The following is a 25628-nucleotide window of genomic DNA, read 5'->3' on the forward strand; positions in this document are numbered from 1 at the left end:
CTTGATCTGTATACATTTTTCTGTTGATTCAGAAAAGACCACATTTATTACTGGAGAAAGCATATTAGAGGTGACTCCTATTTTAGCAGGAAGCAACAGTTTAAAGTTAAATGATCTCAATGTATTTGTTTATCACAGACACGCAGATTTTGATTCTCAAACATGGACTGGGGAGGTGTGCATTATTGCACTGTTTTTATGTTTTGACGGCACCCATTCACTGCAGAGGATCCATTAGTGAGCAAGCGATGCAATGCTAAATTTCTCTAAATGTGTTCAACAAACTCATCCATATCCTTGCCTGAAGGTAATTAAATATCAAAAAAATTCGATATAAACTATTCCTATAAAAAGCATTATAAGTCAACTTCAGGGGGAAATAAATAAAATGAAAAAATCGAATGTGCCACGTTAACCTTCTACATTAGGTTTTCGCTCTCAGCAGACATTTTTGTACCACTGTGAATTAGCATACAGTCCTTAATTAAGTCAGTAATTGCTGGGGCATATTTGAAAAGCACTATTACAATGACAGTCTTTCATTTGCCATGGCTCTCTATACTGTACATACCGTAGTCCAGGGATCCTCAAATCTGGACCCCGAGGTCCACTTTCCTGCAGAGTTTAGTGCTAACCCTAATCAAACACACCTGAGCATGGTAATCAATGCCAATCAATGTCTTTAAGATCATTCGAAAATGGCAGACATTCAATTCTGCAGTGCACTGGACCTCCAGGGTAACATTTGAGGAATGGGGCAGTAGTCTGTGACCAAAATAAATGAAAGCACACTATTTAGAGTCTCAGTGAGATCTGTTCACATTTCAACAAACAAAGGCTACACAGAGTAAGAGGAGTCATTTGGTGCTCTTCTTTCCTGTTCCCATCGTGTGAAGCGTGCAGGACACATGGACTGATTGAGACCATGACTTTTTCCTTTCTCTCTTTTCTTAAAATTACCTTTCTCGGATTGAGTGTGCTCATCCCTCAATGCCAGCACTGACATTCTGGGAGATAAAAGAGATTGAATGGAAAATTCCACACCTTTTTCTCCCTCTCCAATTTTTTTTTTTTTTTTTTTTTTTTGTAATCGGAATGACTATGCTGAAGTGTAAATCCTTTGATATTCCCACAGACACTGAACACAGGGGTTCAAGGACAGAAAGGCGAGAAAAAGAAATAGAGACTTAAAGCCCTGAACGCAAATACTTGATACACAGAAAACCTCAAACACAGCGGAGAAGAATAAAGAGTTTTGCTGGATTATAGATGAGGTGTGTGTGTGTGTGTGTGTGTGTGTGTGTGTGTGTGTGTATGTGTGTGTTCGTGTATGTGTTGTTATGGATTATGATAAGTGTTTTAGAAATCTCAGTCAAGACGACATAAAGTGAAGAGAAAATATTTTTTAAGCATTTTCAGTCGTTACACTGAACACACAGATATTTTGAAGAATGTTGGTAACCAAAGACTATCCATTGATTTCCCAACGTGATTTCCATACTATGTAAATCAATGACTACCATTAACTGTTTGGTTGGGGAACTAATCTTTTTCCCAAATACAAGGAATGGAAACAGCATTCACCTCAACACTGCTCGATCACATCTACTTACTGTGAGGAAATGTTTAATCTTAATTAATCCACTTTCTAGACAATAATGATTAAACAGGTGAAAACAGCAGCCACGGTTTACAGGCCAATCAGAGCCAATTAACAAAAAACTAATATTTGACCCAAGGACCTGGAAAGATAAAGAGACTGCCAGAACCAGCTTTCCAAAAAACAATCTTCCGCTACAGCGCTCTCCGTCAGTGATGCTGCTAATTCAAGGTGAAGGTTAATGACCGAAGTTAAGGGACACATGTTGTTACTGAAGTGTGTTAATCTGCTCACACATAAATCACAAATGATTCAGTTCAATGATTCTGAGAATCTTTCAAATTCATGCTCATAACACAGCAGAATTTTTACAAATGTTTTTTAAAAATCTTTTTAAACATACATTTTTACATATTTCTAAGTTTTTACAAATGTGCTCATTGTATTTAAAAAAAAATACTTCAACATTATTTTCAGATACATTTAACATTAAAAGAACTGTTCACAAATATCATAAATTATTAACCCATAAATGTCATTAAGTCTTCGGAAAGCACCACATGACATTCTACAACCTGAACTATCATCAAATATCAAATTATTTGATATTTTAAGCAGGATGCATGAATTGATAAAAATGTATAAAAATTTAGACTGTGATTTGTCTTTTTTTTTTCTTAAGATTTTTTTATGAAGTTCCTAGAAACATAAATATTAAAGTGCAAAGGACAAAAATAAATCAATCAATAAATAATGCTGAACACAGCTTTTCTCATCAATCTATAATTTAACTTCCATAGTAAATATTTATTTATTACATAAATGTAAACAAAATTAATATTCATAACAGTGCATTAAATGAGAGTTTGTAATTTAATTGTATAGGAGAAATAGGTAATAATAAGGTATGTAATGCATAATAATAATAATTTTGGTACAACTTTTAGTACATGGACCAATTCTCACTATTAACAAGTTGCTTATTAGCATGCTGTCAATTAACATATTGGCTGATTATCAGTACTTATAAGGCATATATTCATAACGATATCCCTAATCCTACCCAAAACCTAAACTTAACCACTACTTTACTAACTATTAATAACCGCAGAACCTGATTTTACCAAGTGAGACATGTTCCTGGGACAACATCGTTGTTGACCCTGGAACAACATTGTGATTAACCAATCAGATTTGAAGAACCAGTTTATAGATTTTGTGAAGTTTATGCTTAAAATCAGTGTTTGGTGCTTGTACATCAGTGTCATTCATCTATCATTTCCTCTGATTTTAGGGATTACTCATGGTTAAGGTTAGGTTTAGGTGTAGGGATATGGTTAAGAATATATTTTTGGAGTAAAATATTGTTCCAGGGTCAACAAAATATGTTGACCTAGGAACACATCGAACTTGGCAAAATCAGGACGTGCATTAATAACCAGCAAATAAGTTCAGTGAGGCAATGGTGTGTTAATGGCAAGAATAAGATCTTAAAATATAGTGACCATAAGTTCTTCATTGATGAGAAATTTCTGCATTGATGAGTTCATGTCAAACACCATTTATTGCAAATCAAAGCCCTCAGAGATACTGAAAACACTGGTTCATGAGCTGCTCGCGTGTGTAAAAAAAAACACAGTGCCACGCTGAAACACACAGTGCATATATTTATATCATTAAATCCAAGCCTTTTGGGTTTTTTTTTGCTTTTATTTTTTAACTTCTGAGATTGAGATTGATAATATCAAGGCAGTTGTATCACCCTGACACATCTGACTTAACACCACCAGTGTCGTTCTTTGCCATGCTTTCCAGACTCCAAAATGAGTGTGAGCAACCAATGTCACTGGACTGACACTGTGATTGATGAGCCCAAAGATCAACCCCTGCAGCCCAACGCTTCATTACACAAGAGGGGAATCAATCACGACAGATGCAAACCCTGTACCACAATGGGATGAGAAAGAACCGTGTCAAAATCTGATGTAAAGTTTGTCTTAATCAAAGCTCAATTCAAAGAGGTGAATGATGATTCTGACTTGTGGAGGATAAAAAATTCATTGATTAGTGAAGGAATCTGCCAGAATCCATGAGCTTTAGATATACTGCATTTGCTGTGATCACTGGTACGGCCTTGACCTGCGTCACAACTAGCAAACAAGAAGCGTTCAGTGAACAAGCTGCATTGCTTCAGTGTTGATAACAATAGCAGGATGTTGGGCTGTTATCAGGCATTTAGGGAGTAAAATTAATTATGTTGTTAGCTTTTAGCAACAACAAAATCAAGAATACATGTCAAATGAATTTATTATGCATGTAAACTGACAACTGACGCTTAGAGAACAGAGACTGAGACTGGATTTCATGCCTGCTTCATGAACAGGGCCAGAAACTGCTCAAAAATATAGAAAATGGATTTCTAAAAATGCAATTTACTTGCAGTTTTCGTTACACTGTAGAAATGATCCAAATATTTTTCATTTGCATAATAATTTTAATCAAATATTCCATTTTTGGACATTTTTGATCATTAAAGTTTTGATCACGATGAATGGGATACCAACTCAGTGGATTATTTGCATCTATATCTATTTGTTTATCAAGGATGCATTAAATTAATACAAAGTGACAAACATTTATAATGTTACAAAAGATTTCTATTTTAAATAAATGCTGATTTTTTTTTTACTTTCTTTACATTTATCAAAGCATCCCAAACAAAATGTATCACATAAAGATAAAAAATAGTAATAATAATATCAATTATATTAATTAATGTTTTCAACATTGATAAGAATCAGAAATGCTTCTTACAATAGAAAACGATTCATTTAAAGTACACTCGTATTTCATAATGTAACAGTTTTTACTGCATTTTTGAACAAATTAACACAGCCTTGATGAGAATAAAAGACTTCTTTCAAAAACATGAACATCTTACTTAAACATTAAAATATCAATTACTCATTAAAACAACAAAGAAAGGAATAAATGCTCTTCTTAAAAAGAAACACAGCCAGGTTTATTTATGTTAGATAATAGTTTATCTAGCTCACTGTATCTAATAACTCTCACAAGACTGAGAGATCAATGTGCATCACAAACATATGCAGAAGATAAAAGCAAACCAGACCTAGAAAAGCCTCCATTGACAGATGATCCAGTCTGTAAACATGAAAAGAGCTTCTGCTTCAGAATAAATGAATTATTGAAAGAAGTTATGAATGAATTCCAGGTATAAAAACCAGTGAATGCTTAGTCCATTCTTAATATAGCTCAAGTGAGGATTTGACTTCATTTACATTTATTTCTTCTTAGCTGAATGCTTTCTTCCCGCGGCTGAGCTAACAGTTTGAGAGCTCATTTTATCAGCTGTGCTAAAGGTTTCAGCATCTACTGTAGATGAAGGAGTTTCTTTAATATCAAGAGGAAACTGTCCATTAGTTTTCTCACTGATCTCGTGGCAGTTGTTTCGCTGGCCCAGACCCCCTTTATACGAATAGAAGAAAGTCTATGACTGTATCAGAGGCAGCAGGCAGCACGAGGGTCAGTGAAAAGTCAGTTGCACTAGTCTAATAAAGACAACTAAAGAGCAAACTGGGAGCTATTTGTAGTAAGGACTGAATTATCTTGGCTTCAGCTTAGTGTTAATAATAACCCCTGTTTAAATGAGATGTGTTCAACATCATTATGTGGACTCCTAAGGATATAGATGTGGTTTCCGGAGGACTGCTGGCTCTGATGCGCTTTCATTATCCTTTCTGTTGGGCCCTTGAGTAATCCTGACTGCTCTGTAGCTGCTGCAACACAGCACTATCTGTGTTTCCCTCGACCTCTCGCATTTAGCCAAGGTACAGTGGTGTTTCCAAAGAGCTTAAAGAGGGCCTGTCAAATAAGGGTCCAAAGACCCTGTTATTAGGCTCTTGAACAGAACTGGAGCTTGGAGTGGGTGACTCGTAAGGGCTTTTCACTGGTAAATAAGAGCAACTATATTTAGAGTGTAAAGAAAATGTTAAATAAAACATGTTTTGTTTTTAAACGTTCTTTAATATGATGTTCATCGTGACGGAATTATAAAGAAGAAAATGTAAATGTAATTCCAGCTAAAAAAAATTATTTTATTTTAATATACAGTAGAGACCAAAAGCTTGGACACACCTTCTCATTCAAAGAGTTTTCTTTATTTTCATGACTATGAAAATTGTAGAGTCACACTGAAGGCATCAAGGGCTATTTGACCAAGAAGGAGAGTGATGGGGTGCTGCGCCAGATGACCTGGCCTCCACAGTCACCGGACCTGAACCCAATCCAGATGGTTTAGGGGTGAGCTGGACCGCAGACAGAAGGCAAAAGGGCCAACAAGTGCTAAGCATCTCTCGGGGAACTCCTTCAAGACTGTTGAAGACCATTTCAGGTGACTACCTCTTGAAGCTCATCAAGAGAATGACAAGAGTGTGCAAAGCAGTAATCAAAGCAAAAGGTGGCTACTTTGAAGAACCTACAATATGACGTATTTTCAGTTGTTTCACACTTTTTTGTTACGTATATAATTCCATATATAATTCCACATGTGTTAATTCATAGTTTTGATGCCTTCAGTGTGAATCTACAATATCCATACTCATGAAAATAAAGAAAACTTTTTGAATGAGAAGGTGTGTCCAAACTTTTGGTCTGTACTGTATGTTATGAACGTAACCTCTGTGATATTTCAAAACCGTGACTCAAAAACAGTATTATTTACAAAATTATAGTAGATTTGGACATCTGCAATGACACTCACTGCAAGAAATTCTGCAAGCGGAGTGATACAAATGATAAAACGGTTGAATATCGCAGTGCTGGAAAAGGCTCTCAGCCAATCAGGTTCTAGGACCAGAAAGAACTGTTGTATAAACTAAAATACACTACTATTCAAAAAAAAAAAAAAAATATTGAAACTTTAATTCAGCAATACTACATTAAATTCTTTAAAAGCAATATTAAAACTATGTGGCCACCAAAAAAATTAATAAATAATTTTTTTTAAATACTGTTCTTAAACATCATCAATAATAATTAGATTTTAGTTTTTTTTACCAAATCATTATATTTCTGTCAGGACCACTATCACCAAAGATGATTGACAATAAACATTAGGGCTTGGTATCGATTGAGTTGTCCCAATTCTTGATTCTTGGTTCGATTCTCAATTTTATTATTACTTTATTTTTATTTTTTATAAAAATTAAATTATTATTAAATTATTAGCTTCAGTGAATATAGTCTAAATACAAATGCTCCTGATATTTCTAAAAAATAACCAGTAAACATAAGTTTACAAAGGGTGAATTTATTAAAATAATTTTATTTTACATTTTTGTATTTTAAACTTTTTTTTGTATAGAGTCCTTTTTTATACAATAGTTGGGCTATATAAAATGTTTTTCTTAATTTTTCTGGTAATCAGATGAAGGAATAAAACAATTTAATTTATACTAATCAAATGAAAAACACTTTTATTTTTTGGCAAAGTGCTGGACAACTGGGGTTTACTGTTAAAATTAAAAAGAAAACACATGATTATTCCTTTATAAAAATGTATTAATATTTATTAGTAGTACTAGTAACATTGTTGTTACTTTGAGTCTTAAGACTGCTGAATAGTAATATATTTTTGATTGTTTCTTCACGTTAAACTAAACTTTATTTTGATTGGTTGCCGTGAGGAACTTGCAGCTGCTGTGTATGTGATATGACGGTAGTTTTGTTAAATTAAATGGTAAAATACTAATGAAGTGACTCTCAGAGCAGCTGGGGATGGAATTAGTGTATTCATAGCATAATAGTGAGAATACAGATGCCGAAAACACCACGGGCAGTATCAGCGCTTGTATAATCAAAACTGTGAGTTGCACCATCCGCTATTCACTCATTGCGGAAATTATGGCACCTTTACACGTTATGTCAAATGCTTCTGCAAATTTTTTGTATTACTCTAGATTTTTATCTGAGCATTGCAAATCACTCATATTGCGTTGTTGTTGGTTCCTCTCAACAGTATTTCAGCCATGACAAGCACTGAATGAGTGACAGGCTTTCTGTTACCATACACTGTATAAAAACAGGTTGTAACATTGCGCAAGGTAAATAAGAAGGTGACATCAAGTGGAGAAGACTAATGAAAAAAAGATTCACATTAATCAGATCTTCTTTTAAATGTTTGCTGAAACAAAATACCATAAAAGATCAATTTGCGACTGTTGAGAATTGATATCAAATCGATGTCATTAAAAAAAAGGGAGGAGTTGGGGATGGAGGAGGGTAATTCTCTATTGAGCAATGGGAAAACTGCTGATAATACTGAGGGAACTTATACAGTATATGAATGCTTAGATAGGTGTTGTATTACTATTGGGTAATGGGGATCAGCTGAGAGTCAGCTGATGCGAGTTTGACTAACATAACCTTCCAGAACTAACGCTACGCTTGATTTCTGACAGAGCATGTGACACTGAAGACTAGAGTAATGCTGCTGAAAATTCAGCTTTGCATCACAGGAATTAAAAACATTTTAACGTTGGAAATGGAAAACAGTTATTTTAAACTGTAATATTTCACCATATTACTATATTTTGATCAAATAAACACAGGCTTGGCAAATTTCTCTTCAACCCAGTTTTACTGCTTTTCCCCTCTTAGAAAATAATGGTCTTGTATTATGTAATATATCAACCTTCAAGCTCATAACAAATCTGTTTTTAAAAAGAGATATTATGGATTAAAACATTACAAGCCAAAATGTGTAATTGTGAGTGTGTGTGTCCGTTACTGACAAACTGGAAACACTTTAGAACAGGGAACACATATTCACAATTAATTAAGGGTTTTCCTTCAATAAACTCATAATTTGCTGCTTATTAATAGTTAGGTAGTTGTTAAGTCGAGTGGTATTAAGGGATCTGAAACATGGTCATGCAGAATAAGCCATTAATATGTACTTTATAAGTACTAATGAACAGCCAATATGCTAGTAATAGACATGCGAATAAACAACCAGTTAATAGTTAGAATTGGTTTTTAAAATAAAGTGCTACCAATGGAAAACATGATCTGTTTAATCAGGTTTAATCATTCTTCTGTTAATTATCTATGCTGGCATGTGTATCAGCGGACACTAACGCGCAATCCCAATTTGCCAAATATTTTCTGGTCAACCAGCCTAGCCAGTTTATTCTGTAATATCTGGCTTTGTTGGTGAATCTGCTGGCTTACTGTGTTTACCTAATTGGCTTTGCAATGAGAAGGAGACTTCAGATAAATATGCTTGAATAAAGCCTGTGGTCTGGTGAGGAGAGCTAAAAAAGACTCATACCCATGAACCTTCCATTAAACACCACAACAAACTGTTATAAAGCAATAAACAAACGGTTGTAGCGCCTCAGAGCGTAACTCGCAATAAACATCTTATGCTCAACTGCTCCATCTTCTAAATTAGAAGTTTTATATTCCATTATACAGTAGCTACACACAGCACTATAGCACACTAAATTGCACCGTATCGTACTACACAGACAGAAGTGAACACAAAATAAAAATAAAACACAATGACTGGGTTTTCTCGGAGCTATGTTTCTCCCCAGCTGGCACTGTGCTATTTTTTGCTTTTCATTTAGTTCGAGGTGATAGGTGTAGGCTTAATTAAAATGATTGCCTATCATGATTTTACACTGAAAGATCATTTAGGTCTTCCATTTAAGGTTGAGACTTTCTGCCGCACTGCAGTTGCTAAGTCCCATCCTTAATATCCGGCTTGCATTAGAGGAATATTCTAGATTTAAAGTAAAAAAAAAAGAAGTAATATGTTTAAAATACATTTATTTCATAGTAAGTATAGTAATCTATTAACATATTTTCTGACATATCGCTCAAGGCTTACTGATTTATGCAAGATAAAATACACCAGAATTATACTTGCAATAGTTCCTTTAGCACAATCAAATATACTTCAGTATAACGTTATCTATTTCTGCACAATTAAAAGTACATTAAATACAAAATTAGTTTAGTAATTTAGCATACATTAATTATGCCAGTTAAGTATAGTAAAAGTACATATGTAAATGTATTGGTGAAATAAATGTATTTCAAATGCATTGTATTATATTTATATTCCCCTTTGGTCAACAGACAGCAAAACTTGTGGTATAATTGTGATTAGCACAAAAACTTTTATTTTTCATTACATAAATAAACAAAGAGTTAGAATGAAGCTCTACATTGAAAATGAATGTGTCCAATCTGTAACATTTTTTTTACGAAATACAATTTAAAATAACTTATTCCAGGAAAGCTGAATTTTTTCAGCCATTACTCCAGTCTTCAGTGTCACATAATCTTTAAGAAATCACTCTAATATGCTGATTTAGTGAAAAAACAACCAAGATTATTATTAATGTTGAAAACAAATGTGTTGTTTTATGTTTTGGAAACAATGATGCATTTTAAAAGAACTATACTGATTAGAAAGATCAAAAGAACAGCATTTATTTTAAATAAAAAAAAAAATTCTGCATAACTACTAACATATTTGTGTTTTCTAGCATTTTTCATTCCCCCAAGAAACTTTGCGTTTGGTTGCAAAAGCACTGAAATATAGTTTTTCTTCCCACCTCACATCATTATTTCCATCACCAGTTTCTCACAGAAGTTTTCTGACATTTTGGGAGTCAGCCAATGTAAGTTTTTTTGAGGGAGTGCAAAAGTTATATTTTATATTTTATAGAATTTTATAGCTTTATTAGCTACATGCATCATTATCCCACAAATGCTGTTGTGGAAGCTTAACTTGCATCTAACCTGCACTGTTGCAGTGCTGAAAATAAAGTGTTATTTTAGTGCCACCTATGATATAACAGTTGCATTTTCTAATTCATCATACGTCAAATTTCTAAGGGGGTCCTTGTTCGATGTATAGCTTTGCCTGGTGTTAAATCCACCCCTGCTGCTACATCGGTCAGTGAGAAGTGGCTGGTTTGAAATGCTCGTCACAAGCATCTGTCCTCAGCCTCTTTATCCTGACAGTCTATTACAGCAACTGGGTCAGAGCTGTCCCAGTTTAGCACAGCCTCTGTCAAGACCCCTGGCAGTCGACAGCCGAAGGCACGCGAGTGACCCAGACATCAACGCATCAGAAAAGAAGCTCAGATGGGGCGATTTTCAGAAAATGGTGGTCACGACCCAAACAGCAGGAGCACAACATGACACAGAATTGGCTAATATCAGAGTGCTGTGTTGGGAGACGAGGCTTTGGCAGGCTCCTCTGCCCTGCTAGAATCCAACCAGGCTCTCGCCTGCCAAAAGATAGTTTGCAGTCATAGTGAAAAACAAAGGATTAGTTTTAAAGGAGGGAAAAAATGCAGAGCCCCTCTCACGCTTCAACCTGCCAAAGCATACTCAGCAGAACTCATTCACAGAGAGAGCAAGAAGAGTAGATGAAGAAGAAACGCAATCAGTGAGTAATGGAGTAGATGAACAGAGAAGAAGAGGATACGAGGAATAAGAAAAGGCTCAAAACAGAGAAACTAAAAAAAAATTACAAATGAAAAAATTCAAAGCAGTTGTAGCTTGTGGTTACAGATTAAGGATTAATATTCGGGTTTGATCCTTAAAAAAGAACCGCCATCTTTTTCATACATTCTTCTCCTTCTTTTAAATCAGTTTAGTTCAAAATAAATAAATAAACATATTTTTTTAAATAAAACTGTTCTCTGAGGTTCACTTATTATGTTATTAAGGTTTTTACATAGAAATACATATTTTGTATTTTTTGTGTAAAATACTACTGCTAAGATTGGCTAACAGTTGTGTATGTGTGCCAGTCTTCAAAGATGGATGCTCCTGTGATTTAAGTTAAAAACACATTAATACTCATATCAAATGATCTGTTTAACAGACAAAGCAATAGTGATCACGTAATAAAAACAGTTACACTTGTGTGGTGCGACATTACTCGTCACATATTGATGTTTGGTCAGGACCCCTTGGTGTCACTTTAAGACACTCAAGGTACCCCTTTAGAGTCTTTTTTCGACGCATAGTGGTATCCTTTTAGCATCATTTTTCGGTATGCAGCATCCTCCATTGCTTTCAGTTGTTTGTCTTAATTTAATGGTATGCATGTATTTATAAAAAACATTTTAAGAATTTTATAAGGATCTAAATTTTCATTGGAGCACCTAACCCCATCCCTACCCTAAACTACCCACTTCTGAAACATTATTAAACATGTAGCAGGCAAATAAGTACAGTCACAGGTATTTATTGCACAAACTGACCACAAAAAATGAGTATAAAAGTATTACAAACAACATATATGGAATAATGGCAATATTATTACCCAATATATAATTTAATCATGATGATTAAATTCCCAGTATCTTTCATGTTGCAATACTGACGCCATGGGTTTCTTATTTAAAGCATGCAGTGGAGGACCCTGAATGTCGAAAAATGATGCTAAAGGGTCCTGACCAAGCTTGTGAGGAATTATGAATGACAATGTGTCGATATAGTTGGCACAGAATTGTCTTTTAGTTTCAATATTTCTGAAAATCCTGTCTTGAATTGTGACTTGTTTGTGAACAAATCGGTGGTAAAATATAGTGAACAAAGGACCAAGTTCCTACTGTCGCAGTCTGGAACTAAATAAAGTTAATTCACTCTTTCCTGATGTTGGGATCAGAATAAAGGCAATGCAAAGAGTGTTTATATTTTCACAGCTTGGCACTGCACATCATCTTGTTTTCTTCAGAGCCTTCTTTTGGTTTCTCTCATTGTTTACACTACATGCATGAATCAGTGGGCGGGGCTAAACAGGCAGTGATGTAGAAGCAGGCGTTGATCTTCTTAGCCGCACTTATGTTATGTTATGTTATGTTATGTTATGTTATGTTATGTTATATCAAGTGACACATTCCAGAAGCTGTTGTTTTGGCAGGATGGCTTCAATATAAGCTATTTTAGGAATAACGAGTTCTGAACTTAAATGATGTTTTTATAACATAATAACCTCTTATATCTCAAAAGATTTTGATTTCTCAGTTCATGACCCCTTTAAATCACTGGCAGGGAAAGAGTTAAAGTCAAAAGGGTCCAATGTTGTTTTGACTTGTAAGGACTTCAAAATATCTTTTGGGTGAAAGAAAGTCCCATTTTGGAACAACGTGTGGGTGAGTAAATGATGACAGAATGTTCCTTTCTGGGTGAATTCATTTAGAATAATTAAACGTTTATTTCAAGTATATATTATGTATTCACTTGTGTGAGTTTCTTGCTTTTTTTCTAATTTTTTACTCAGTTACAAGAATTCAAGTTACTAGCCCTTCCAAGTATTGTAAATCATTGCTTCAATTAAAGGCTAAATAGCTATCACTGATAAACATTTACTCTGTCATGGCCAGACACTTCGAATTGATTCCGAGCAAAAAGAAGCATTGTGGTGGATAGATGTTTCTCTTGCTCTTGGGTCTTTTAGGGATATTATCAAGAATAAGTATTGAGCTTGTAGATAGCGGTGGGTAAGCAGCCAAATTACAGACTTTTTTTTTTTCTCATTTAGCACATAGGTAGTATATCATGGTAATTACAAACCAATTTAATGACTGAAGTGAAGCCAATTTAAACCCCAAGAAATGTCAAGTCAGCTGTGAGCAGGTAAGAAACCAACATATTTAAAAAAAAAAAAAAAAAAAAAAAAAAACCGGAAATGAAAGAAGCTCTTAAAGGAATATTCAGTTCAAGTTAAGCTCAATAGCATTTGTTGGATGTTGATTAGCACAATATATATATATATATATATATATATATATATATATATATATATATATATAGATATATAGTATTTGTCTTAATGAAAAAAGGCACAATTAGGTCGTTAAAATGGGTCAAATCAGAAATGTTTGTGTGAAAAATAACCACTTACTGTACTAAAGATCTCTCCATTGCATGACAATCAAATGTCTTAAGCCCAAAATCAACTATACAAATCACAAGAACTTCAAAACTTAAAAGCTTTACCATCACTTCATGTTAAATAATTGAATTTAATTAAAATTCTAAGCTTCAGATTTCTGTTTTCAGTTCTACAAAAATTAATTCATTTTTGTCTGAATGCTTTTGATTGAGTGAGACTAAAACCATCTTTTGTGCATCAAACTGTCCTATAATTAAGGCATAAAAATTCTACTAACAGAAATAATGTATTTTTTTCTTCACTTTCTTTAGTGTCTATTGTGCAAAATTTGTATTTTGTTATATGAGAATGTAAAATCAGGTTTTGCATGTGGTAATAATTGAATAACTGATTTACTTCCGTTTTAAGTGTCTCGCCTTGATTTTTGCACCTTTACAATAAAACGAAGACGAGGTTTTTGTGGTAATCAACAAAAGTGCACAACTGCTGTCAGTAGCTGTCAGTGACATTTTCGTCCATATTATGATGTACATCCAATTAACAAACAAAAATGTATGATGGTTCTATCCATCAATTGTGGGTTGTATTTTGAGATGTGGCCAATGCAATCAAAAATAAATGCAAGCTTGCAGTCAACTGTTGAAAAGGAACAGCTTTAAGGTTTGAGCTGAGAAGATGACATACATCACCAGAGAGAAGTCTGTCATTTCAGGGTTCATTTATACAACACTGACATACTAAAAACAGAAACCTTCTTCCCTACAGATGAAAAATTATCCCTATTCCCACGGATCCGAAAGTTAAGCCAAACATTTGACAAGCACATGCTCTAACAAAGATTCATGCTAATTCTAACATGTGTTAGGGGAGTTAAAGGAAATCACTGTTAAACTGGCCCTTTGGGTTCCTTCATAGTGCCAGTATTTGGTTAGTACAGGCTAGAACATTCCCACAGAGGCCCGACTGTCACTTCCAAACGTCAGGGGTGAAAATCTCCCGGAGAAGTATGGTACCCAGGAGGCAATGCTGCCTATCACTGTCTCACACCTGTGCACTGTTATAACTTATCTCTCTACGCCTCTACAGCCTTCTTTTCAGGGACTCCTTCAATTTTTTACTTATCAAGTCACTGCTCATCAACTCTGCCTCGCTCTGACACAGCGAGCGGTCGCCACAGATCCAGACAGCAGACAGAGCATCAGGTAGAGGGGAATTACTAGCCGCTATGGTGTGAGGATGTCAAGGGCACGCTCTGGGACCGCTACAGCAGCACGTCTCAGGTTCTGATGTTAATGTGTTTCTATTTAATGTTGAGTATTTAATGAATGGGTGTTAATAATGGAGGTCTAATGTACTTTACTCACACACGTCATTCCAAACAATGCTTTTCTTTCTTATGTGAAACGCAATAGAGATATTTAGTAGAATATCTATGTTACAACAAAATAAACATTTGCTGTCAAGCTCCATTGACAAAGCACTTTAGTCAATTTAGTCAATCAGGACATTTACAAACTACTAGTTAACATGTAATAAAATTAAATATCTTTTAATGTCTTTGGGCACACAAATTGGGCATTAATACGGTTTAGGGTTAACAAAAGTTAAAGAAATTTTTACATTTTAAACTACAAAATAAAATACTCCAACTAAAAAATGAATGGACACTTCATAAAGCATCTAGTTCATGTCTAGCCCGGGCTACAGTGAACTTTTACTTATGTTGATTGTATTTAGGCTTCAAAATCATCAAAAGTTGTGTTCATCGTAATGAAGAACAAATCCTGTAAGAATAATAATCTTCAAAACATCACTTGGTCGCATATTTTCTGCAATAACTTAAAAGCAAATGGAAAATATTGGGTTTTGAGGGATGATAACGTACATGTTAGCCTAAAAAATATCACTGCAGTGCTTAATACCTGTCTTTATATATTAAAAAGGGGTTCCTTTACAAAGAGATCATTATATTTAGTGGTCAGAAAGTTGGACTTATGTAATTAAGTCTTCTGCTGCTCAATTCATCAGCAGCCACGTACTGACGACGAAACCACATGAATCAAGAAATTCATTACATTACATGTTTCACCAGAGTCCAATTTAAGAGGGTTTTAAAAGCATGAAATAGACTTATGTTTTTCCCTGTCTGCTGCTTTTCACGTCACAGCTCATGCATTAGCCTGGAGCAAGAGATCTATTGCTCTGCTAGTGAAGGACTGGATACCGTTCTCAGGGTGCTATCAGTCAGTCAGATCTGTCAGGATGTCATTTTCCTACAGCTCAAGTGTGTTCTGTCACACGGCATGTAGGTCATGTACTCCCAGGCCGGCTTGTGCCAGCCGAGCAACTCTCTTTGACGGGAATGGGAATGCTAATGCATACTCTCTCCAGGTATTTTCGACCTCCTTGATCACTCTCTTGTCGAGGTTTAGGTAAGGAGGATGGATGTAAACAGACATGAAAGCGTATAAACATCTCAGACAATAGATAGCTCTCTGAAGGATTCGTGTGTGGTGGATCAGTTCCCATGTTGAGATACAGGTAAGGTTCGCTCATTTTGCACCGAGCGCTGAGGTCATGGAGTGTGTATATCGGGCAAATTAACAGCTAGTTAAAGAGCACGCTCTCTTCAACAATCCTTATCATCCTGCCCAATAACTGGCTCCTGGATATTTTGATTAAATTCATATCGATTTTTGCGTTCCGCTGATCTCTATGTCACAAATAACTCCTGACTCTATTGCAGCATATATTGAAATTGGGGGAGTCAAGTAAGAAAGATAATTCAGTTAGAACTGAGAATAAGATTGAAGCATTAAAGTTTGGTAATGTGTTGCTTGAGAGCAGCTCTCACATTGTGAAAAAACTCATCTCTGAAGCTAGCATATAAACGGTCTCCAAATATTGAAAAGCCAAAATATAATCTTAAACTGTAATTAACATGATACTTGTGTTGACCCAGAACAAGTAAGTAAAGTGGCAAAATGTCTACAAGCATTGTTGTAATTAAATCCTCATATAAAATAACTTATTTAATATTAATATTAAAACAAACCTATTTTATTTGAGCTAGTTTCCAGGGCAGAAACAGGTAAAACGGGTTTACATGTATGCAAGAGGAAAAAACATGTTAGTTTTCTCCGAAAATATATTTTATTTTACCTAATTTCTAAATGATTCATAAACGACTCATGCGAAGCAGTTCAAAGAATCACTCTCTGAATCGCATACAGTGCGCGTCAGAATTGAAACGCCAATCGCCATGATAGAGAAACAGCACTGGAGACTTGCCAATACATAGAAAAGATTGTATCTATTGTAGCTTGCCAACTTGAGCCGGAGTCTGATGATGAAACGGTTGAACTGATCACAAGAGACTGATTCACAAGCACGACTGGAACAGGATGTTTCTCAGGGGTAAGTGTCAAGCGTTGACAAGTTTGTGTGATTATGAGATGTGATCAACAGAGTAAGATACACCGTCTTCTCAAAATTATGTTAATCACATATACATTTTTATTTTTTATTTTTTTATTTAAGTTTGTGGGCAGGCAAGTTGGCGACATAACATTATCCAAATGTGTTACTTCGTGATGTAGAGCCAATTCCTGATGACTCATTTAGGCAATATAGAGCCGATCCTTTTATTTGACAGAAAATAACTTTATCTATCATGCAACTATGCAGATAGTTTATGTTCACATTCAGCTACATAACACACTGCGTGAAAGGTCATAATCAAAAAGGCACTTTAAGAGTGAATCGAAACCACTTGTGCAATAGACTTATTTACTTTTTGTATAAAATACAACCAATCACAGAAAGCTTTTCATTTAAATCTATTTTATGAAATGTCTTTATTCATAAACATATTTTTATGATTTTTTTATATATATATATATAAAGTGTTGATTTCCAGTCTGAAAGAGTGTTTTTGGATGGAGTGGGGTTAAGATAATAAGCAAATGTAATTAATTTTTTTCATTTGTATAATTAACAATCTACTGATGATCTCTGATTAATATCGAAGTGGAATTAATACTATTTTTAAAACAAAAGGCAGGTGACAGTTTGGGACATGATTTTCCTCTCTAGAATTTGAGAATAACATTATCCAACATAAAGATAAGCAACATTACTTTTATCTAAAAGCCTCCACAGTACAGCAATCACAGGGTCAGTCCCTCTGGACCAGCATGAAGTCAAGCGCTTTGTTCAAGGTCACAACAGTGGAAAGATTGGGATCTCAGTAATTACAGTAGCTAGGTAGCGCATGGGATTCACCTCTGCCTGGAATTGATTTTTATTTTGTATTAACAGCTCTGATTTTTATCCACCAAGTTATCAGGCAATCCACGGAGGTTATTTCATAGGCTGGGGAAGTTAAGGAAATGCAATGAATAAGACAAACCAACACGGTCTGAAGTAGTATATTTATGGATCTTACACATCAATTAAATTCAAAAAAATGTGGAAAAGCAGGAACATGCATCTTTAAGATCCACCAGCTAACAATATGTTACTTCATAAATGTTCACCTTGCGATTCTGGTGTTAAAATAAAACCTATTTCATAATAATAAATGACCACTAGATTGTATAAGATCGCTGAACATTGAATGTTTAACCAGCAATCAGCAAAAGACGGCCTTCAAAAGAAGCTGATTCTGTTAAGTGAAGTTTCTTTAACTGTTCAGCAACAAAATCTCCTTGAACTGCATACTTTTTCTTATGAAAGTACCTAGAGTCGTATGCAATTGCTGGATCAATTTTGTGCGGTTTCAGAAAAGACCTGGATTTTATGATCTATAACTTCATGGAGCAAATAATAGTCTTGAGTTCTGCCCAAGGGTGACCTTTAAAATCTCACATTTTCTGTGTTAAGCAAACGAAATGTGGGACCTTTCACACACACAGCAATGATAGGGGTAAAATATCTAGATGGTTTTGGCTTCAAAATCATTGCTGGTGTGCGGAGACGGTTTCTAATCAAACACACTCGAATACTGCCTATTTAGCAACTGCCAGTTTAACAATTCTCTTATTGTGATCAATTTTACAGTGTTGTGATAAACTGCGATTAAATAAAGTGACGTTTTATGAGCTCTGTAACAGTCAGTGGAAGCTCTTTTTATCATGTAGGTCTTTATGGCATACTTCCGCAGCATGACATCGCTACAGCTGTACAGATATAGACTCCACATAATAAAGAGCTTTGTGTTTTGGGTTTTTCTGTGCGCTGGGTCTCTCTTTCATTTTACGGCATCCCCTCTGGTAATTCCTTTACATTTCTACTGCAGATTAGAGACAAGAAAGAACATTTATTGTTTTAATTGGGCTCACTGCAAGCAGATCTGGGATGGAAGGAAAGCGAAAGACTAAAATAGTATTTTCTTGTTGCATCAAACTGTATTTTGTCGTATTAATCCTTCAGATTGCAGTGCTGTATCTAATACTAATAACAGAGATAGTTCTCCAAAAAATTACAATTTTGTCATTACTCAGTTGTTGTCTGTTGAACACAAAATGATATATTTTGAAGAATGTGAGTAACCAAGTAGTTTCTGGTCCCCACTGACTTTGTTTGGGGGGGAAAGTACATTTAGGACCAGAAAGTGTTTGGTTACCAACATTCTTCAAAATATCTTCTTTTGTGTTCAGCAGACAAAAACTTAAGATGACAGATAACTAATTTTTGTGTGAACAATCTTTTTAACTTCTTATCTTTCCATCACATTCTTTTAATATCTCCTCTGATCTAATAGAAACGCAGCTGAGATTACTGAAGCATTGCCCCACTGTTGTACCAAGCAGCCATGCTCTCTGTCAGAAAGCCATTGTCAACCACTATAGTAATACTGTTTCTGTTGGGGGTCAATTAAAAAGGCCTTGGGGTCTTTTGGACCTCTAACAGAAGAGTTGAAGCTTCAAAGTTGATGTGCTAGAACTGCAACCACAAAGCAAACTGTGAGGGACAAAACAATGAAAGAGAAAAAAAACTCACACTGCAACACTGCCCTGTGCACATATCCTCATGGAGCTCAAACAATTGATGAACACAACAGGCAAAAGCCCAGCCTGCTGAAGAACACTCATTTCTCCTCAAAAAACAAGATTAGCAGATCAAGTGAAGCAGGATCCAAGCAGTTTGGAGCTCCAGAGTGTCCTGTAAGCATCACAGCAGCAGCCAGAGCACAAGCCCCATTATCACCCTGCCTTTATTTGTGCCTGAGTGATGTTGCACACTAAGAGCACCGTGAGCTTTTACACTGATTGGTATATTGCAGAAGGACAGAGACGGAGGTTTTCAGCCTACACAGTGAGATCTGTCAATGTCTGATTTGTCCAGTGTCAGCGTCATGTAATAATTAGTGGACAACATCTTTTGGAGGTATGGCTTCAGCCTCAAATAATGGCTTTGGTAAGTCTTTCCATTTAAGAAAAATGATTCAGTCTGGTCTCATTGTTTATGGCAGTGCTGCAGTCTCAGTCCATTCTGACTAAATACAATAGTTTTGGGTAAATTACAGAGCAGAATTTTAAGTCGTCATTCGTTAAAAATTTTATCTTGGCATTTCTGAGTCTAACGCAGCACACTAAACACAGCACATCACATCTGTGATGATGCTGGCTAGAGCCAATGAGCTTTTTATGCCATTACCATAAAAGCTGTCGTAAAACTTCTTGAGGTGCCAGTTTTTGAACTTGTAACAAGTATGGCTGGGTATTGAGTACAATTCCATTGTAGAACCCGGTTCCAAAGTAAGAATTGTGCATTCTATAAGACACATGCATTTCAAATTTGCTCATCAATTCCTGTGTGCATGTCTTAATATAACTTTAAAGCACTGAAGCACAAGAAGACGCGAAAAAGAAAAAAAAGCTGCCTCTCATTTAGTTAAAAAATTTTTTTTTTATCTTTCACATCCACTTGTGCTTGAATGGACAAATAAACACATATTGGATCTATGCATTCAGTCTTAAAGGGACAGCAGCTTAATATTCCTTCTGATGTCTGTGCCATTAAAGGGGGGGTGAAATGCTCGTTTTCACTCAATATCCTGTTAATCTTGAGTACCTATAGAGTAGTACTGCATCCTTCATAACTCCAAAAAGTCTTTAGTTTTATTATATTCATAAGAGAAAGATAGTCTGTACCGATTTTTCCCAGAAAAACACGACCGGCTGGAGGCGTGACGTGTGGGCGGAGCTAAAGAATCACTTTTGCGTTGAGAGCATTTGAAAGCTGTGACATTACCGCGAGGAAAAAAACCATCATCCCAAACAAACCATGGCTAACAGTCAGATTCAGCCTTTTATTTATGATCCAGAATCAGATCCAGAGGCTGAAATTTAACAAGAGCAGCATCAGCAACGACGTCTCTATGTGGTATGTACTGAAACTGTATATATTTGCTTAGCGGTTTTGGAAAATAACGAAGTTCCACTTTATGTCGTCTTTTTTTTTTTTAAGCTGTACATGTGGAAAGTGCAGTTTTATGCCAACATCGCATGTTGTTTACTTGATGTGCTTACGTGCCGATAGCTAAGTTAACAACACAGAGATATTTAAGCAGTTTTACTCACTGCATGCGGTTCCAACACACGATCGTGACCCTTTTTCGTTGGGATTGCATCATCCTTAAGAAATAAATGATATGCAAATCCGGCGTCAAACTGGGCCTTGTTTGTAAAACAAGCATCTTTGAAATGCAGGGAACAAACAAAAACACTTGCACAACTCCGTTGATGCTCTGTAAAAATAAACTCCATCCACTGCTCCCTTAATGTTTTTTTTTTTTTGGTAATCTGTGCAGGGTTGTCTTGCCCTGGCAACCAAAAACACACTTCTTTTGTGACATTTTGCGACGCTCTCGCTCTGATCAGTCAATGTCTGTGCTCAGCCTCTCAGTGCTCTGCTATACGGGAGCGCGCACTCTTCCGGCAGACGTGCCTTAGGACCCATATAAGGAAATTCAGCTCCATCTAACGTCACACAGAGCCATACTCGAAAAAAAACTTTCCGAAACTTGTGACAAACCGGAAGGAGTATTTTTGTTCCAAAAATACAAAACGTACAACTTAATTTTTGAAACTTTGTCCATGTTTAGCATGGGAATCCAACTCTTTAACAGTGTAAAAAACTCAGTATGCATGAAATAGCATTTCACCCCCCCCCCCCTTTAATGTTAATCAGAGAACAAAAGAAAATCGATCTTGACTGATTAAAGGGATACTCCAACCCAAAATGAAAATTTTGTCATTAATCACTTACCACCATGTCATTCCAAACCTGAAAAAGTTTCATTCGTCTTCGGAACACAATTGAAGATATTTTGGATGAAAACCGGGAGGCTTGTGACTGTCCCATAGACTGCCAAGTAAATTACACTGTCAAGGTCCAGAAAAGTATGAAAAGCATTGTAAGAATAGTCCGTCTGCCATCAGTGGTTCAACTGTAACGTTATGTAGTGACAACAATACTTTTTGTAAACTAAGAAAACAAAAATAACCACTTTTTCAGCAATTCGTCTCCTGTTTCTCTCTGCATCACCATAGTGCAATTTTTTTTCCAATGAGCTGAATGCAGGCAGTTTACGTTCTTTTGTGTCAGCTGAACAGAAATCACACTGAACAGAACGAAATGTTATCAATTCTCAATAAGCAGAAGAGTTAACGGTTTAAATTTGTACACATTGGTACATCTAATAAGTGTTCAAATGTAAATATTTTATATTTTAGATGCTGTCAGTATGTCAATATTGTATATTTCAGCATCTATGCAAATGTAAGTAAGAGTATGTGTTGTTGAACCACACATTTTTTAAATAGAAAGGCATACGAATACTCATGAGTTCAAGCTGAATGACTAGATGTGGAGAATTTCACTGGATTTTTACTAAACATTTGTACAGTAGTTAAGAAGCCCCTGAAGAGATTTTAATGGATAGATATTAAACAAGAAAAATGTATGCGTTTCCCCATCTGGGTGTAAGATTTAAAGTATTTTCTCCCTTTTTAATTTCTTAAAGTACCTTGTGATGTAAGCACTTTTCAGCCAGTGCTCCAAGCCAAATACACCAGTACATGAAGCTTCCCTCTGCAGCCAAGACAGGTGCAAATTATCTAATACACTCAAAAGAACTCCATAATATATCATTAGGTATGCCAACAATTCAGCATCAAACATGACAACAAACAAATGAGAGAAATACAATTAAATTGGAAACAGCACAGCTGCTACATGCAAATGTCATTTTAACCATCTAATGTATTCCAGTCCATATCATTAACTCCAGCATTTTAGCAGAACCTCTCATTTGACACGGATGTCTGTGAAACTGTCTCAGCGTGTGACATACCTGACTGAGTGTAATGCGATGCGGCATCTATTTCTGCTTGAGAGAACACACCTGTCAGAGAAACATTTTCTCCTATAGAGCAGGTGGATCATAACAATCCAAACACAAACCTAACACACAAGCAGAGGAGATCTGTTGTGACCTGAGGGAATGATCAGCTATGATCAGACTGAAGCCAAAATCTCCACAAAATTAATCTACATTGACATCAAAGAGAGAGAAAAAAGAACACAAAACTCTGAACCATATTATAGGCCATTTCGGATAGCACATAAATTGAGGGCATGGTAGATAATTAGTTAGGTCAGGTCTTGCATAAATTGCTTGACAAGCACCTGATTTGGCGATTACACCAAGCCTGCCATCTTTGAAAATTTTGTCTTGTGTCATTTTGTTAAGTGGATTTCATTTTCATTGTCAAGGATAAGCAAAAATATATAATAATCTAAAAACATGAATACATTTTTGGATTTAGCTATGCCTTCATACAAGGATAACAGGGATGACAGTAACAGGGATATGAATTCTACAGCTCATTGAATCATTATTAGCCTTGTGCTCAAGGTCATAACACTAGAAGATGTGTTTATTCTAAAAAACAATGACATACATTTTACTAAGCCATTTTTTACTAGAGGCTTATTACTAACAGGCAAAATATAAAACAAAGTGATTAAAAAAAAAAAATTAGAATATTGTCCTTGAAGAATTCACATTTATCCACTAAATATAACCTATTCCAGATCATTACATTTTCAACGTTTTTTTTATAATGCAACTATTTTGTTATAACAATGCAACTAAATGCAATGCAACTAAAACGTTATAAATAAAACACTGAAAAATGTATATATTTATATTACATGCATCTAAAAAGTGATAATGTTTCGTCGATGCAACAGTCCGGTAGAAATCTTAGTAATCTTAATGGAAAGTGTTAGAGCAGCGAACTGTTGCTATGGTTATAGTGATTTCTGCTTTGCGTCGTACAATTTGCGCATTCGGCAAAACTTTTTTGTTATTTAAACGTTGTTTGAAAACAACTTTGAAATTCATGTTCCATGTTAAAAACATACATACGGCCCCACAAAAGTGCTTTGGCCACCATAAGGGTGGGAATATTTTGGAGAGGGGGTGTATTTAATAAACCTTCGCTTCCAAACAGCCCTAAACTCACACCGGTTCCTGTGCGTTCCCAGTCAACAGATGCGCGAAAGTCGCATTTGAGCATAAAACGCGTCACAGACGTAAGCTGCAAGCGTTAAAAAGTCAACAAATCAACACCAGGTTAAAATCAGGAGCAGGTCTGCTGCTTAAATGAAACGCGTTACCTGAGTTTTGAGGGGCTCTCCGTGCTCAATGATGCTTATAAAAGGAATTTCCAAAAAAGAGGACATAAATTCCATTTGCACTATTTCCTCCTGCGTCTGAGGGAAGGCGAGCACAGCCGAGACCCCCTGGACCACTATATCCTGACACACACACCTGAAGAGTGACTCGGGGTCTCCGCTCGGGGCTTCCCGAGACACCACGTCCAGGCTCAAGTTGTACGGAAGAAAGTTGTTGCCGCTGTCGGCGAGACCGCTGAGGGCGCGGTGGAGAGCCGCGCGCACCCGGACCGACTGGCGGGGAGGCAGGAGGGCACCCAGGCGCACGGTGTGTCCTATCCGCGCTAGGATGTGGCAGGGCTGCGGGTGAGAATGAGCGGGCCGGACGAGCAGGGTATGGAGAAGGAATATTTGCGATCCCAAATAAAAGTATGCCAAGAATGTGTAGAAGATGAAATTCATCCTGCTTCACTCTCAACGGTGGTGATGAGGCATTGTCAGAAGATAGCATTGCTCGCCTTGTTGTCTGCGCTTTTCTTTAACGTCCTTTTTTTGTTTTATTTGTTTTAATTTATTTTAGTGCAGGGTAGTGTATGAGGAGTGATCTATGGAGTTACTGTGTGAATGTGATCCTCTGCTCAGGAGAGGAGGGGGTTTCTCGAGAGGCGGGGATGTCATTGCGTTCACACCCAGAGAAGCGCTGGAGAGGAGTAATGCAATCATTAAGAGAACAGCGCGAGAGAGAACGACTTGAGCGGAAATACAGAAACTCTCTTATTAAAACCTCTCTTTAACCAAAGACGTATTATTATTATAATTTTATTTTTTTTTTACTGTTCAGTCGTCATGTTGTTCGGGGTTTCAGAAAGGAAGTCTCATATATGTAGCTGATTATAAACAAGATTCCAACTTAATTCAGGATCTTATGCTGAAGTCCTCCATACAGACATTTACTGGATGCAGCAGGTACACGCACACTTCGAAATTTCCATGCCTTTCCTTAAAGGAACAGTACGTCCAAAAAAATGAAAAGTTTAGTCATCATTGTCTTCTCCTCTGCTACAGCACTAAAATGTCAGTTTTTAAGGAAACTCGGTCTTTACAGCTTTTTTTCAGGAGTTTTGTAGATTATTCTTTTAAAAATAAAGGTTCTAAATGGGTTTTAAAAACAAAACACACACACAAAACTTGGTTTCAGTGAGCAGATGCCAGAACATTCGATTTGTTTTCCTGTTTTTTGTTATTTTTTTATTTTTTTGAATTAATAATTTTTTTGTGGAATGGAAATGGTTCCATGGATGCTGAAGGCCCTTCATTGACATACTGTTATATATATAACATAAATGTATAAATGTTGTTGTGAGCTGTATGAAGATTATTCAAAAT

The 25628-nt window shown here is 35.9% G+C and overlaps 1 protein-coding gene across 2 annotated transcripts in view; it reads right to left on the reverse strand.

The window, feature by feature from the left end:
- Positions 1-25231, reverse strand: part of LOC113078631 (glutamate receptor ionotropic, NMDA 3A-like) — a 62101-nt gene extending 36870 nt beyond the window's left edge. For both annotated transcript variants that reach the window (XM_026250952.1, XM_026250953.1), the window contains exon 1: positions 24246-25231. In XM_026250952.1, the coding sequence (XP_026106737.1) occupies positions 24246-24704 (459 nt within the window). In that variant the 5' untranslated portion in view covers positions 24705-25231. The remainder of the gene's footprint in view (positions 1-24245) is intronic.
- Positions 25232-25628: the final 397 nt, after the last annotated feature.

Source organism: Carassius auratus, unplaced genomic scaffold (genome assembly GCF_003368295.1).
Source record: "Carassius auratus strain Wakin unplaced genomic scaffold, ASM336829v1 scaf_tig00026159, whole genome shotgun sequence".
Classification (NCBI taxonomy): domain Eukaryota; kingdom Metazoa; phylum Chordata; class Actinopteri; order Cypriniformes; family Cyprinidae; genus Carassius; species Carassius auratus.